The sequence below is a fragment of the Rhipicephalus microplus genome, unplaced genomic scaffold (assembly GCF_043290135.1).
Source record: "Rhipicephalus microplus isolate Deutch F79 unplaced genomic scaffold, USDA_Rmic scaffold_28, whole genome shotgun sequence".
NCBI classification, from domain to species: Eukaryota; Metazoa; Arthropoda; class Arachnida; order Ixodida; family Ixodidae; genus Rhipicephalus; species Rhipicephalus microplus.
The window spans coordinates 1,717,154-1,732,329 of record NW_027464601.1 but is presented as its reverse complement, the minus strand read 5'-3'; the positions used below and the strand labels follow the sequence as shown (position 1 = coordinate 1,732,329).

The window sequence follows — 15,176 nt, the reverse complement described above, 5'->3', positions numbered from 1 at the left end:
ACGTACTGCAGACGTGAATTTATAGATGTCTAGAGAAGATGAGCACGAATGAATCCATATTCGAACTGGTACAAAGATAGAAACGTATCACTGATATGTTCATCCCTTTCATTCTTCATGCGCAATTCAAACCACTATCAGCGAGTATGGTTACTGTCAGCATAACAGCAGCCACTTCTCGGAAAAGAGGCTAAGGCTACAAGCTCTAAATTTCACATTTCCTACTAAATTTTCAGATGAAATAGCACGCGTGTTGCGTGGCAATCAAAACTAGGGTTATGATTATAGGTGTGATGTATTTCTTAGCGGACTGCAGTGACCTTGACCACATCTATCTATCTATCTATCTATCTATCTATCTATCTATCTATCTATCTATCTATCTATCTATCTATCTATCTATCTATCTATCTATCTATCTATCTATCTATCTATCTATCTATCTATCTATCTATCTATCTATCTATCTATCTATTCACCCACCTCTAGAAGCTCTCGTGATTGCTTTGTTAAGTTGTAGTAGAGAACAATTATTATGGGAGGGTAGCATGGTTTGATGAATATGCATGGCTGGTCATGGCATAGACAACGTGAAAATGCCGTCCTGTACGGCATGAAACGCTCTCCATTAGACACGCGTGGCAAATACCCGGAAACAACGGGTGGTGGTATGTCGGTATGAGTCACAGGTGATAGACCGTTCATATATACTTAGAGATGTGCGAGTAAAGACATCGGTAATGTAAATGCGTGAGCATTAAGAAAACTGGCATCGGCCGTGTTCGCCCGATTAATGCAAAAAATTATACATCAGGCTATCAAGAGAAATCTAATTCAATAATTCCGCATGGCAATAGGGCATTCTACCACAAAATCACACCATTAAAAATATTTTAGAAAATGAATTTATACCGGCGTACTGTTGGTGAAATGTTGCTTTTGGTTGTAGTGCCGGCCATAGAACCTCAAAAACAATCCCCATGTAGACTAATGGTGCAGGCATCACGTCGAGTTAACGTCGAATGTGCACTTAGGCAACATGTACCGACGCCTGCATTGCACAAGCCAGTGCTACCATCCTCGCAAGCGCAGGCGCTACATATCAGCTCACAGCTACTGCTATTGATAGTACCTACTTTGCTGTTGGCATCGTTATGCAACTGTAATGAACTGATTGCATAGAACACATGATACTATTGAATATGTGTCGGTGTATACAACACCTGTACATATCTTTAGCGTAGTTTCATAACGTTTTGTGCGACAAAAAGTACAACATCACATAATATCAATTCCAATAAGTACATGGGTTCTGCCGATTTTATGAGTTTATGTTTAAGAGTGATTCTTTTATGTTCAACAGTGTGAAATATTCTATTTATTGCGTGTATGTATTGAAGAGAGTGGTACGATTCCGAACTAGAGTGAAAACGGGATGTTTGTGACAAGTTTTCTCACTATATTAGAACATTATCTGAAGGGTACTTTTAGTGTTATCAATAGCCTGTCATCTGTACAGCGTGGTTATACTTGCATGGTGTCCTATGTTGCTATGTTGCTCCAGTTGTAGTCGACATTTTTAACTCTTGTGGACAGGTCCTTAGACAGCCTCTTTAATAGCCTAAACATTTGGAGTATTTAGATACCTTGATGATTTATCGCCTTTTTAATGCTTACCACTCATTACCTGAATGGGATGAACAAATTACAAACGATTTAAGGCAACAAAAAAACATTACGCCATATCCCAGTAAAGGGAATCATGTGTAGATGCGAAGCAGCCCGCGCTAACGCTTACACTGGTGACGGCGTTGACGCTGGCACTCATCGTGACGTTGCGCCGGAGAGGCGCAAAACATGCAGTTATGCACCGGTGTTTTCTACTAGGACATGTCAAACACTGGACAATGAGAGACAGAAGACTCCGACTGGACACAGAGACCCGCATCTGCTTTTAGATAACGCAAACGGTGCGAATTATTATTCTTCAACAACGCACAAAAGAAATCTTCCACCTGCACTTCCTTGGAGGTCAAAATCCAACGCCCTTATATACGCGGTGGCCTCTGAATGGTTTTGCAGCTGAAGCAGTCCGTTTTTTTAAATCTAGAAACTCGCTAGCAGATGCCACCTGCGTCCGCGTTGGGAAGCGAGAGAGGGCGAGTGCGCGCACATGCGTAATGGGAATGGAGAGCGAGAGAGAAATAGCTCTATTGTGTTGAAAAAAAAAGAAGGGGTTTAGGAGCTAGGTGGGTGGGGCCCCATGTTCAAGGCTCCACTGGCTTGCGCCGCCTGTCAGACGTGGTCCAGGAGTGCTAGTTGCACCTCCGGGTCCGAGCTAGTGAGGAGTGCCTCCCACTGCTCCAAAGAGTTTTCCATTCTATACATACGCTGTAAGCGATCGAGTTCATTTGGCCGTTTAGCACAACTCCACGAGATATGGTAAAGGGTTGGTGGCGAAACGCGACACCACGGACAATTGCGCCCATACAAAGCTGGATAAATTTCGTGCATTCGTAATGAATTTAGACAAATTCCTGTTTAAACATTACGCAGGTCTATGACATCTTCCCCTTTGAGAGATTTGTGGAAGCGCCTTATTTCCGCCGCCTGCATCGCTGGTGAGCAAGAAACCCTCGCGGAGCCATCCGAGCCGGGTCGCTTTCCTCTTCCTCGTGAAAGCCGTCGTGGGTAGTGCGGGGTAGTGGTAACAGCGAGAAAGGCTGCTGCTCCACTCGGTTCGTTAATGCTCGAGCTAAAGCTTCCACTCTCTCGTTAACCTATAGGCCTGCATGTCCCGGGCACCGGACTAACCTACAAGTGTCGCTCAATTCACTGCCTAAAATTTGCAAATTTTTAAAGGGAGGGGGCCTTTCGTGAATAGCCGGCACGCCTCTTGCGAATATGAGAGTATGGTGATGTACGTCTGGCCATCGTTCAGCTCTCTACGTTTAATCGCCAATGCGATGGCGAAACACTCAGCCTTGGTGATCGATGTAGTGTACAGTGATTCGCTGGATGCCTTGCTTCTCGTGTCGCTTCTTACCACTTTGACGACGCATTGCTTCCAGTTGTACCTGGAAGCGTCAGCGTATAGCACGTTCTCATTGCCTCTGAATAATTTTCTGATCCATTTTAAACGCTCCTCTCGCCTTTCGTGATGCCGCTCCTTGGTCATGTTCCTGGGGATAGGGGTGATCGAAATATGCCGTCAGACTGGGTCTGGTACGTCTACCAGATCCTCGTCCAAGTTTTGGGGTTGCAGTGGTATACCCGCCCTCATCAGTGTCTCTCTTCCCGACTTCGTCTGGCTGAGGCGGTTGCGCGGAGAAATCAATGTTGCTGCTTTCAGTTCAGCGTACGTGTTATGCAGGCCGATCTCGAGACGCCTGTGTGTCGGAGTGCTTATAGGTAAGCCTAATGCTGCCTTGTAAGCCTCTCTGATGATAGAGTCTACTTTGTCTTCCTCGCTCTTGTTCAGCGTGTGGAAAGGCAAGCTATTTGTCAATTCGCTCATTACGAGCGCCTGCACTAAGCGGACAGTATCACTTTCCTTCATGCCATTTTAGTGGAAGGTGATCATCTGAATCATCCAAGCCACTTGTTTGGTTGCTCTTCAAGACGACCGATAGTGTGATTTTGCCTACCATTGCTTTGTACCCAAAAACCCAAGATCCGGGCGACGGTGACTTTTTTAATATTCTGCTTTTCGATTTCGATTTCTATTCTTCCATTACTTTTGTAGCGTTTGCTGTGTATTCTGATCACCTTCAATTTTTCGGGTGCGCTGCTGAGACCACTGGTTCTGGCAAAGTTTTCTACAGCCAGTGCCGACACTTGCAGAGTCTGCTCTTTGCTGGCCAGGGACCCCCGTGTGGCCCACAGAGTAATGTCGTCCGCGTAGAGGGTATAACCTAGCTGTGATACACAGTCCGAAACCCGAGTGAGTCAACGCATAGCGATAATAAACAACAAAGGAGATATTATGGCTCTTTGAGGCGTTCTCTTGTTTGGCATTCGGAATGGCTCAGACCTAACGCCTGAGATACCAATCGTCGCCTCCCGATCGGTGAGAAAATCCATTATATAGTTATATATCTTTTCCCCTCAACCTATCATGTTTAGCTCTGAGAGTATAGCTTCATGAGATACATTGTCAAGAGCTCCCTTTAAGTCAAGAGCAAGCAACAAATGCTCTCCACCTTTGGGAACGCCTTCGAGGACATGTTCTTGTATCAGGTGGAAAGAGTCCTGTGTTGAGAGACCACAGTGGAAGCCCAGCATGGTAGCCGGAAATAGCCCCCTATCCTCTATGAAATTCTCAAGTCTGGTGTGAACGACCCGTTCGAAAAGCTTCCCCGTACATGACGTGTTATAGGTCTTATAGCCTGCAGGGAGAATCGGGGTGTAAACGCCGCGGGAAGAGAATGGGGAGCGAGCGTATGCTAGGAGGTGCTGTCCGCGTCAGGTGTTGCCAGTCATGAGAGGGTGAGAAGACGCGTATGCGCAGTAAGATGGTCGCGCCACAAACCTTATGAACTCCACCATAAGACGCTTCGCATCCAAAAGAGCTTGTTTCTGTTGATGAGGTGTATTTTGTGAATTATAGAACCTAGGCTCTAAGTACGTAATGATAAAGAGTGTCTCCCCCACAGTTCATGCGAACAAAATTAGCTTGAGTAGTTCCATTCAGCCCCTTCAAGGGTTGTTAAAAGAGAGCTTGTGCCGTCATGTATAAAACGGAGAAAGAAGTGAATGGAAAAAGCCCGTAGCTTCATTTCGCTCTCCTGATTCAGTTAATATATTGGGTTCGGGATTTTTTCATGGTCTTTGCGGTGGGTGGACTGTCTCCAGAGTGCCAGCTAAACATCGGTGAGTCGGAGTTTCACTACGCATCATGATCAGAATTGCCTCTTAGCGGGCCCGTGCCACATACCTGGCAAAGCCCGGGTATAGGGGACAACGAGATGCCGCTAGCGCCAAGCGGAGCACCACTTAATCATCCCGCTTGACTTCAAGTTGCTGCAGGCTCGACAACGATATCGACGTCCCTTACAGAGAACAGCGAGGCCTCGCAGTGTAGAAGAGGCGTACAGAGGAGGGAGAAGAGGTTGACAACGATGACGCCACGTCGACATACTCCCTTAATGACATGACACAGATGGATACCGAAGCACCCAAGGAAGACGAGGGAGCTTACATGGTGGTCACCTATCACAAGACCGAGCTACGGGGATACCGGTGGTGTTTAGACCAATCGCTGCCGAGGACTCCTTCTGGAAGGTGAATCCAAAGCGCATGACATCTAAGATAATCTCTGCTATCAATGAGAAAGTGACATCACCAAGAATCAATACAGACTGAAGTTTTTGTGTTGGAGTGCGGTCTTTGTACTCGGCAAACAAGTTGCTGCTGATGCAGAGTCTGACTGGCTTGCCTGTAAATGTGATGATACCTCAGTCCTACATGAAAACCCTAGCAAAGTTAAGAGATGTTCCACTTGAATTCAGTGATTATGACCAACTGGAATATGTTAAAGATGTTGGAGTAATCTCAGTCACACAGCAAAAGAGATGAGCAAGAAATGAAGATGGAAGTGCCACAATGCAGCTCATACGTAATGTGATACTCCAGTTTAGACATGGCTTGCCATTGCCAAAAAGAGTTGCTCTCGGCTTTACCGTTCACACTGTCGAGGAATACATTGAGCCGACTATATGGTGCTACAACGGCCAGAGATATGGGCATAAGGCTAAAATTTTCAGGGGAACCAAGAGATGCAAGGTATGTGCGGGTGCACGTAATTACAAAGATTGCTTCTCGAAGAGTCAGCCTAAGTGTGCCAACTGTGCTGGACTACATCCGGCGTCGTTTTCAGGCTGCTCTCGCAACCATTTGGCATCGGCTGCTCAAAGAGAGAGAATTGTAAAAAGGTACCATAAGATACAATGAGGTCCATCACCCAATGCGGATATAGTAGATGTTCCTGTGGCACAAGAAATGCAAAAAAGTGGCGCCACGACTCTTACTCGGAAGTATTCAAGCTCCAGCACCAAAACATCGCGTTGGCAAAGAAGTCCGGGCCCAAAGACATGCTGAAGTGGAACCTTCTGCTAGGCCAGACACAGCCAAGGAGCCACTGACTGCCAAAGGGAAGGGTCACAGCAGCTTGATGAGGAAAAATTCTTCAAGAAATGCGATCTTGGCGGAGACAGCTGGAAAAGAGCTAGTGATTTTGCCAATAATCTCTGCGGCTCTTCAAGCTAATATACGATTCCTTCCACAAGCAGGCTCTTTACCAGAAGTGAAATTGCTGCTAGTTGTTAAGCATCTTATCTTGTAGTAATCATGGCTACTGGACTATCTAATTGGTGAAAACAAAGTGCAATATTCCAGTGGAACTGCAACGGTTTGCAGAATAAGAGTGGAGATTTTCGGCAATTCATCGCTTAGCACGGGTTTCCCATTTTGTGTATTTCTGAAACAAGAGTATCCACTAACTTTCGCTTGTCCCTTTATGTGGTGTACCAAGCACAACGTCCTGCTGCAAAAAGCAGAGTGATGTTGTGTGTGAGACGCGATATTCCATCGACACTTGTGGCGACATCAAAAACAGGTGCGCCGGAATTTGTTAGATGCGACGGGAAGTTTGGTAACGTTTCTGTAACTGTAGTTATTGTATACGTTCACCCTCAAGCAAACATTTCTTAGCAGAGGTGGCTGCAGTGGGTACATCTGATTTTGATCCCATAATTATATATGGTGATTTCAACGCGCACCATGAATTGTGGGGTAGTGAGCGTTGTAATGTAAGGCGATCTGCTATAGTACAAATATGCGAAGACCATGTTTACGCTATACTAAATGATGGTTCTCCAACGTTTCTACAGGGGCATAACTACTGCAGCGTACTAGACATCACTGTGTGCTCCTCTGAATTGGCGGCTGGAGCAGACTGGACTACAGAGGCTGATACAAGAAGTGACCACTTGCCAGTAATCGTATATCATCCAAAGTTGAAGAAAACGAGAAATAACCGCACAACAAGAATTGCAAATTGGGCAATTTTTCGAGAACTACAGAGACAAAATCTTGAAACTTTTTTTACGCAGAAACCTATGCATCGTAGATAAAACATTTTCTAACAAAAGCAACTCGTGCAGTACCCATTCTAGATGGGTATTCGGTTGTTGACGCTGAGTATGAGGGGCTTCGGGCAATACGACGCCGATCTAAGAGAAGACATTTCAGGTCGGGTAATTTAGAAGACTTCAAGGTTGCACGGAAAGTACAATCTGCAATGCATAACCAACTGCAGAAGCTTTCAATTAAAAGATAGCAAGATTCATTTGCCTCACTTTCTCCATTTACCTCGGCGCCTCAACTGTGAAACAAGGTACACGCCCTCCTACAGCCAGTAGTCCACTCAAGACCTCTGCAGGCTCTAGCGCTGCCTCGAGGAATTTGCGATCGTGTGATTGCCGAAGAATTTCGCAATCTTATACTGACAAATGGAGAGACCGTTCAAACTAGCGAATATAAATCCTCCGCAGAATCAGCTTCGGCAGTTGTAGCACAGTTCTCGGTGGTCAGTTCATCAGATCTGGATGACAGCTTCACACCAGAGGAGCTCCAATATGTGCTGCATTCAGTAAAACGAACAAGTTCACCTGGAACAGATGGAGTTACATATGCTGAACTTGCTAATTTGTGCGAGAAAGGAAAATTATACCTGTTAGACATCTATAATAAACATTGGCAAGAAAAAAAAGTTCCGAAAAGTTGGAAAATATCAGAAGTAGTACCGTTGCTAAAGCCAGGGAAGAGCACTATGCAGTTGGACTCGTTTAGGCCGGTTAGTTTGACGAGTTGTTTTTCAAAAGTGATAGAAAAATGATCAATGAACGATTTTTATGGTGGCAAGACACGACACACTACTACCAGAAAGCATAGCCGGCTTCAGAAGAGGTAGATGCACAATAGACTGCATTCTGAATTTGATCACACATGTGGAAAACCAACGAACGCAAGGAAACATCACTGTCGCTGTATTCCTTGATGTTCATTGAAGATACGACACAGTGAGTCACGTTCACGTTCTGGAATGCCTGGTGTTACAGGGATTCATACTGCGTTAGATCGCTGACTTCCTGAAGCACCGGACTATTTTATGGTTACGCAGGAGGACCCAACGTCAGAACATGTCGTCAACCAAGGAGTGCCACAGGGCAGCGTGCTAAGCCCTACTCTCTTCAATGCAGTCACGGCGCAGCTCCCGTATAATCTTCCACCTAACATCACATGTTCAGTATATGCTGATGATATAAGCATATGGACGTCTGGTTTGTCGTTTTTGGATGTACAACAAATTTTACAAAAAGAATTGTATTATGTAGACCGTTTTCTAAGAAAAAAAGGGTATGGCACTGAGTCTGGCTAAAACAGCCATACTACCATTTACAATGAAAAGACCTGGAGATTTCCAGAGTATTGTGCAAAACCAGCCTATTCAAATGGTTAAAACTCATAAATACTTGGAAGTAATTTTAGACCTTAGGCTAACATGGACGCCTCATGTTCAGTCCCTTGAACAAAAAGTGAATCAGGCCATTCGAATCCTGCGGCATCTCTTCGGGGCCAAATGGGGTGGTACTACAGAGTCATTATTAGCCCTACATGTTGCCTGGATACGCCCCATTGTAAGTTTCTCACTGCCTCTGCTGCACGGACTTCCAGCCTCTACCGAAAGGAGACTTCACCTGTTGTTGGCAAGGAGCTTGAGGGTATGTCTGGGGTCGCCACGGTCAACTTCCAGTGCTTTAGTGTATGCAGAGGCTCTACAGCCACCTTTGGCAGTACTCCGAACTAAAGAAACATCCCGAAATTTATTTAGAGTAATCACGCAACACGAAAGTCATTCTTTATCTGGTGCACTAGCACAGAGGACGGCAACGAAAGTACAGGATAGTGTATCATCATTTCAAACAGTAGTACCAGAATTGAAACGATGGAAACCTTCAAAATCACCTTGGGCGCTGCCACTTCTCAACGTTATTTGTGAAATAGATGGTGTAGAGAAGAAATCAGGCATGGCACCTCTAGTAGCGGCACAGATGGTACCTAATCAGCTTCTTGTAACGCGTAATGAAAAAATGAAGATATAAACGGATTGATCAGCACTAAACAAGCGTCAGCCTGTGCAGTCTTAATACCCGAAATTCAGAAAAACGAAATGTACAAATTATCGCACAAATCTTCAACGACTACAGCAGATTTGGTGGCTATCTTTGAAGCAGTTAAACTTATCTGCGAGAATCGTGAGCCACGAAAGTGGGTGATATGCACGGATAGCAAACCTGCTCTTCAGCTAATAAGAAATGTGAGATCAGTATACAAAAATGGTAAAATAGCACAGTGTATTGAAGATAGATTAGATTTGTGGGGTTTAACGTCCCAAAACCACCATATGATTATGAGAGACGCCGTAGTGGAGGGCTCCGGAAATTTTGACCACCTGGGGACTGTATTGAAGAAACTGTGGAATATGCCTTATCGCAGGGCCACGATATCGTATTCCAATGGTTACCCAGCCACATTGGAATAAAGGGAAATGAAGAAACTGACAGCCTCACGAAGAAAGCATTGGAGGAAGGATGGGTTGCGCAATCCCACGTCTGAGGCGGATATTCGACATTTTTCAACGCAAGCAGCTAACCATTGTTCGATGGAGAAGTGGTTTGAGAGCCCTAAATCAAAGAAAACAGTACTTTATGAGGTTGATCCAAACAGAAAATTTTCCACAGCGGCAGACCTCCCACGACACCTAGAGACATTAGTCCACCGACTTTGACGAAGTAGCACACACAAACAGCTTCCTGCAAAAGATACATCGATCCAACTCATGCAGAAGAAATCATGCAGAAGAAAATGTTCGCCATATTCTTTTGGAGTGCGGTAATTATGCGAATGAAAGAGAAACGTTTAAGAAGAAATTAGCAAGTTTGGAGACACGGCCCCTCACAATAAAGAAAGTACTTGGACCATGGCCTGAGATGCATCTCAAGAAAAAGGCCATAATCTTTTTAGACTTTTTAGTGGAGAACGGACTGGAAAAGCGCCTATGATAGACAGCGAGAGATGAATATATATTAAATGTGTTTATACATATACTCACAGTAGAAAAGGAAGGTGGGCGTGTAAACAGTTTATGACTCTGTGAACTGCTCTAAGAAAACTGTGTATTGGCATGATATTTCAACTGGTTTCGGTGTGCTGTTATGTTTTTTTCTTCTCTGTATTGTTAATTTTTGGGTACCGTTCTGTATTATTTTTTTTCGCTGCAGAACTTTGTGATATGGAGTAGCAGAGGCAATATGCATCTCAACCTCTCCACAGAAAAACACTTAAAACAGAACAGAAAAGGCCCCCAAAAATTGTGCGTAAAGTACAGTCAGACGCGCCGCTCTAGGTTGCTTTATGTCGCTGCTAACAGCTGTTACCAAATCCCTGATAAAAAAGAACTCGCAGCATTACCACGAAGTGTATGATTATGAGTGAGCAAATTAGTAGGTTCGTTCGCTGTTACCGTGCATCATTAGTGACATTGACAAACATTGACCATCATTGACAGGCATTTACCACTCACACATGTATATGAGTGCTAAGGTGTGTACAGTTATTAGACTGCTTGTTGTTAGCGTTATGCCTTAAATATGGGTGCTTTGTGGTATGAGATCTGCCCTGAAGTTGGCAAACATTAGGTCTGGGGCACGTCTCCTCGTGTTTGTTTTTGCATGTATGCGATATGGAACACAGAGCATATTGAGTCATCAACAGCGGCATAAGCCAGTCATTGTCTGCGATCGTCATTGTGATAATCTTCGTCGTCAGCCGCAATATCCTCATTATCGAGTCGTATAGTGGCTACCTTGAATGTGTTGTGTCGTCATGGTAGAAAGAGAATGTGTGGTATGGAACGCGCCCGTTCTTCACCTTTATAAGCATCACCGTCATCGTCAGCGGTGGCTATGGCATACAACAACGCTGACACTAACAGACAAACCTCGACCGTAAAAAGCTTCGCTCCCAAAGCGAAAAAACCACTAAGTTAGTACTGCGTGAACGTGAACACTTCATGCCTCATCGTGCAACTTCACCTTTACAAAGTTGCCCATAAACTCAATAGAGGTGCTAGCAGGCACGATGTCTCCTTTGCGTGTTTGCGCCCAACATTCTAGCTAAGTTGCGCTTCCACATGTGAGCTGTGAAAACTCATGGCTCCTGATGAAGCACGGTGTGAGCTACATTCCTTACAGCACCTGTGAGGTATATGCCACACCTCTGTCTTGTGACGAGAACTACCTAGGACAAAGTGGGTAGTACATAAGCGTAGGGCTTAACGAACATGCTTCAAAATAAAGAAAAGTATTACGAACGAGCACATCTTATTACTTATAGCAAATTCTGCTGCAGCTACGCTCAGCGATTTCATGAGACCTTGGTTCTCGACGAAATATAGAAGAAACGCAGGTGGCTTGCTTCGGAAGCGTATCACATAAATAAAACGGGAGATGGTTGTATCTTTGTGCATCTCTCGACCCTTCTATTCTCGAAATAGAAATGCTTGCCTGTAATAGTTTTGTTACATGTCTCAAATAATGAGAGGATAACGTCCCAAACCTATAATATTACGAGAGACACCGTAGTGGAGAGCACAGGAAAGTTAAACCAGCTGGTATTTTTCAATTTGTGTCAGAGTCTCAGTACAAGAGCCTCAAGAATTTTCCGTTTAGTTGGAAAAGCTCGTTAGATATCTCTGTTCTTAGGTATGCAATACGTACTTTAATGACACTGCACGCATGTTTATGAGATTGATGCACTTATAAGCGTTGGTGCGAGAGACGTTGAGCATTTGGTGGTCAGCGCCAGTGCTTCTTTCTTCTATTTTTTGTGGTCCGTCCTGGTTGGCACTGATGTTTTATTTTTAAAAGCTTCACCCTACAGCAGAAGTTTTATCGTAGTGAATCAGATGTTCGAAGGGCTTTTGAAGTTTTTTATATTGTCTCTAAATCACCAATTTTGCTGCTTGTGTCTGAGTGCCTATGAATGCCTGTAAAGGCCTACTTTTGAAATTGGCACTTATATTAGCTCTTGTTAGCCTCAAGTTTCATTTTCCAGTGAAGTGTGATACCTTTATTTACATTGCCAGGTAACAGTCACTGTTTGGAATTAAACGGGGTTCAAACTAGGCCTCTTACGAAACCAGATTTTCAAAAAACATCCGAGAACAGCAGTGAAAAATTGGACGCGCCAGCATGCGGGTGCCGCCTAGAAGATATTGTCTGAGCTAGTAGGGAATTTGAAACCACAGAGAGCCATCAGGCTAACGAAGAGTGATGAGCAAAATGAGGAAGAATATGGCGTCCATGCGATGTTCACCGACACTGGAGGAATCGGCACTATTCGATTCGACCCGGCTAATCTGAACAACCGTTCTCTTGTACAGTTTTAATGATATGCTATTCTACATTTTTAATGATATGGCTCTCTGCTTCTGCTCTGCTCTTCTCAGTCATGGCCCAAGAAAAAAAACACCCAAGCATGTGCATGAGCCAAGTCTGCCCGTGACTCACCCTGCTACAGAATCGCAGGCATCCACTGCAGCAGGAAAACCAATGTCGCCTCCGTGCTTACAGTAGCTACAAATGCCCCTCACTATTCTGGGAATTATGAACAAGAGTAGTCAATCACCAATGGTCATGCGACAAGTGACATGGTTGCGACTCAACACACAATATGGCCAAAGGACCAACATTTACACCAATAAGCCCATCTCGGCTAACAACTGCACAGGCGCTGTTAATAACCTGGCGTGCCAAGGGACTATAAAGTTCAATGCGTCCCACAGCACAATATGAACGGCAGCGGAGCTTGCCGCCTTACCTGCTGCTATACTCCATATTGCGGAATCCCGCCTCAAAAATGAGCTGTTTTGTGTGACTAACGTATCCTTTTAGAGCTAGCAATCAGCGTTGAAAACAGAGGTGGCATGAACAACTAGTAAATAAAAAACAGCCTAGTCGGAAAAGTTCAAGCGGTCCAATTGAAAAAATATCAACTGACATCAATTGGTTTTCCACCCAATAGAATTTTTCCACCAAATGTAAACATACCACATATATATAATTGGTGAACCAATTCATATGCAATTGGTTATAACCATTCAGGCAGAACTCGTGGCTAGTTGGTCGACCAATTGATGAAGGCGGCGGACCAATTGGTCAGTCAATTGAAGCTAACTGACGCCCAAATGGCTAACCAGTTACAGCGAACTGGTGTACAACTGGTAATACGGTTAATTCTAAATGGTCCCCCAGTTGAAACTATGTAGCGTTCAATTTGTTAACTGATTCAAATAGATGTAGTCATCAAATCGGAGCTAGCTGGCGTTTAAACTGTTTGCCAGATGAAGAGAATTGGGGGTCCAACTAGAAGGCCAGTCGACGGTACGTAGTATTGAATTGGATAAGGAATTGAATAGCTGTGGTCATTCAATTAAAGGTACTTGGTGTTCAACTGGTCAGCCAGTTGAAATTTACTGGTTCCTAACTGGGTAACAGGCTGACTGCAAATGGTCATCTGATTAAAGCAAACTGGTGCTCAACATGAAGAACATTAATTAGACAACAATAGTTTGGCAAAAATGTCTTATACAGAGTGAGTTTCGTAGTACATCTCCCAATTTCTGCTAGTGGGGGTATTTGTAGTCAAACTGCCGCCTGTTCTGCTGCATCTTCTGGAAAGGAGGTCACTGATTTATTCGTGTTGCTCAGAATTTTTATTTGTTCCTCGTTGCATCAGTAATCATACAGGCAGGCTGCATGAAACGAAAGTATCATAACACAGAGAGAAAAATGAGCTACATGGCTGTAGTAAAGAAGTTAACACACATGTCTATTACGCTGTAACTGCACGCTCTGGCACTCTTCAGATCGGGTAGTTCGATAAAGTCCACACGTGAGATTCGTCCTAAGCAGTCATGAATGCCAACGTCGTCAGTGCGATTCGGAGTGCGTCATTCGAGTTTCCTGGAGGAGTGTGGCTACCTCTGCCTGAAGAATTGAAATGTTATCGATGTAACAAGACTTACTATATACAGTAGCTCCCAAACTTCTTGCTGGCTGCGCCAATGCACCATGTTCGCTGCTGTCGCGAGCCAACACTAGTTAGGGCAACGAACAAAATGCGCAAAAGGTGCTAATAATAGAACGGTTAAGGTAGTTTAAAAGCAATATACTTGCCTTGATTGTAAAGAATTAGGGCTGAATTAATGAATTATACCAACATGATTACTGCGAAGACGCCGGATATAAAACACACCGGTGAAGCTTGTGACATGTCCGCTGCGGTGGTGCATGGTTCAATAGTTATGACGGTGCTGATGCCACTTGCCACAGCGCTTCCATTGTGAGTGCATGTACATTTTTGAAAATATAAAGTATATTTTAGTGGGGAATTCGCAAGGCACTGACTAGTGGGACCATCTCTCTCGGAGTGCGAAGCGCGAGTGTGTGCACGAGCTGTAGACGCTGGATGGCTCGAGCATTTCTGTCCGTACCGGCTGCCTGCCTACTACCTGGCGTCGCTATTAAACTCCCTTGAAAAGTGGTGGAGGTGTGCTGGGTACGCAAACCTCGAACTTCGAAGCCGGAAGCTGCCCACTGCATCAGCAATGCCTGATCAGACGACCGAGCAAGGCACCCCCCTGCAGAGCACGGCCCAATCTCAACTGGTCATCGTACCTACCACCCTGCGCCAACGGGATCCCCCCTTCTTCAGCGGCACCGAGGACCAAGATGTGGAAGACTGGTTGCAGCTGTTTGAAAAGGTGAGCGCCGCCAACAAGTGGGACGACCCCTCGAAATTGGAGTACGTCCCATTTTATCTCAAAGACGTCGCCAGCCTGTGGTTCACAAACTACCGTACGGAATTTACCACTTGGGCCGCGTTCAAGACCACCCTTGCAGCTGTGTTCGACCGCCCCGCAGTGCGCAAGCTGCGTGCTGAACAGCGCCTACGCGGACGAGCGCAAAGGCAGGGCGAAAACTTCACTAGCTACATTGAAGATGTTATCAATTTATGCCGGCGCTTTAACCCTGAGATGACCGAGCAAGAAA

General features: G+C 44.8%; 1 protein-coding gene across 1 annotated transcript in view; it reads left to right on the top strand.

Moving 5' to 3' along the window:
• The window catches only part of LOC119169197 (monocarboxylate transporter 12-B), a 69,533-nt gene extending 62,185 nt beyond the window's left edge, over positions 1 to 7,348 (top strand). Inside the window, exon 7 of the mRNA XM_075884351.1 lies at positions 6,891 to 7,348. Within this exon, the coding sequence (XP_075740466.1) occupies positions 6,891 to 7,133 (243 nt within the window). The 3' untranslated portion in view covers positions 7,134 to 7,348. The remainder of the gene's footprint in view (positions 1 to 6,890) is intronic.
• Positions 7,349 to 15,176: the final 7,828 nt, after the last annotated feature.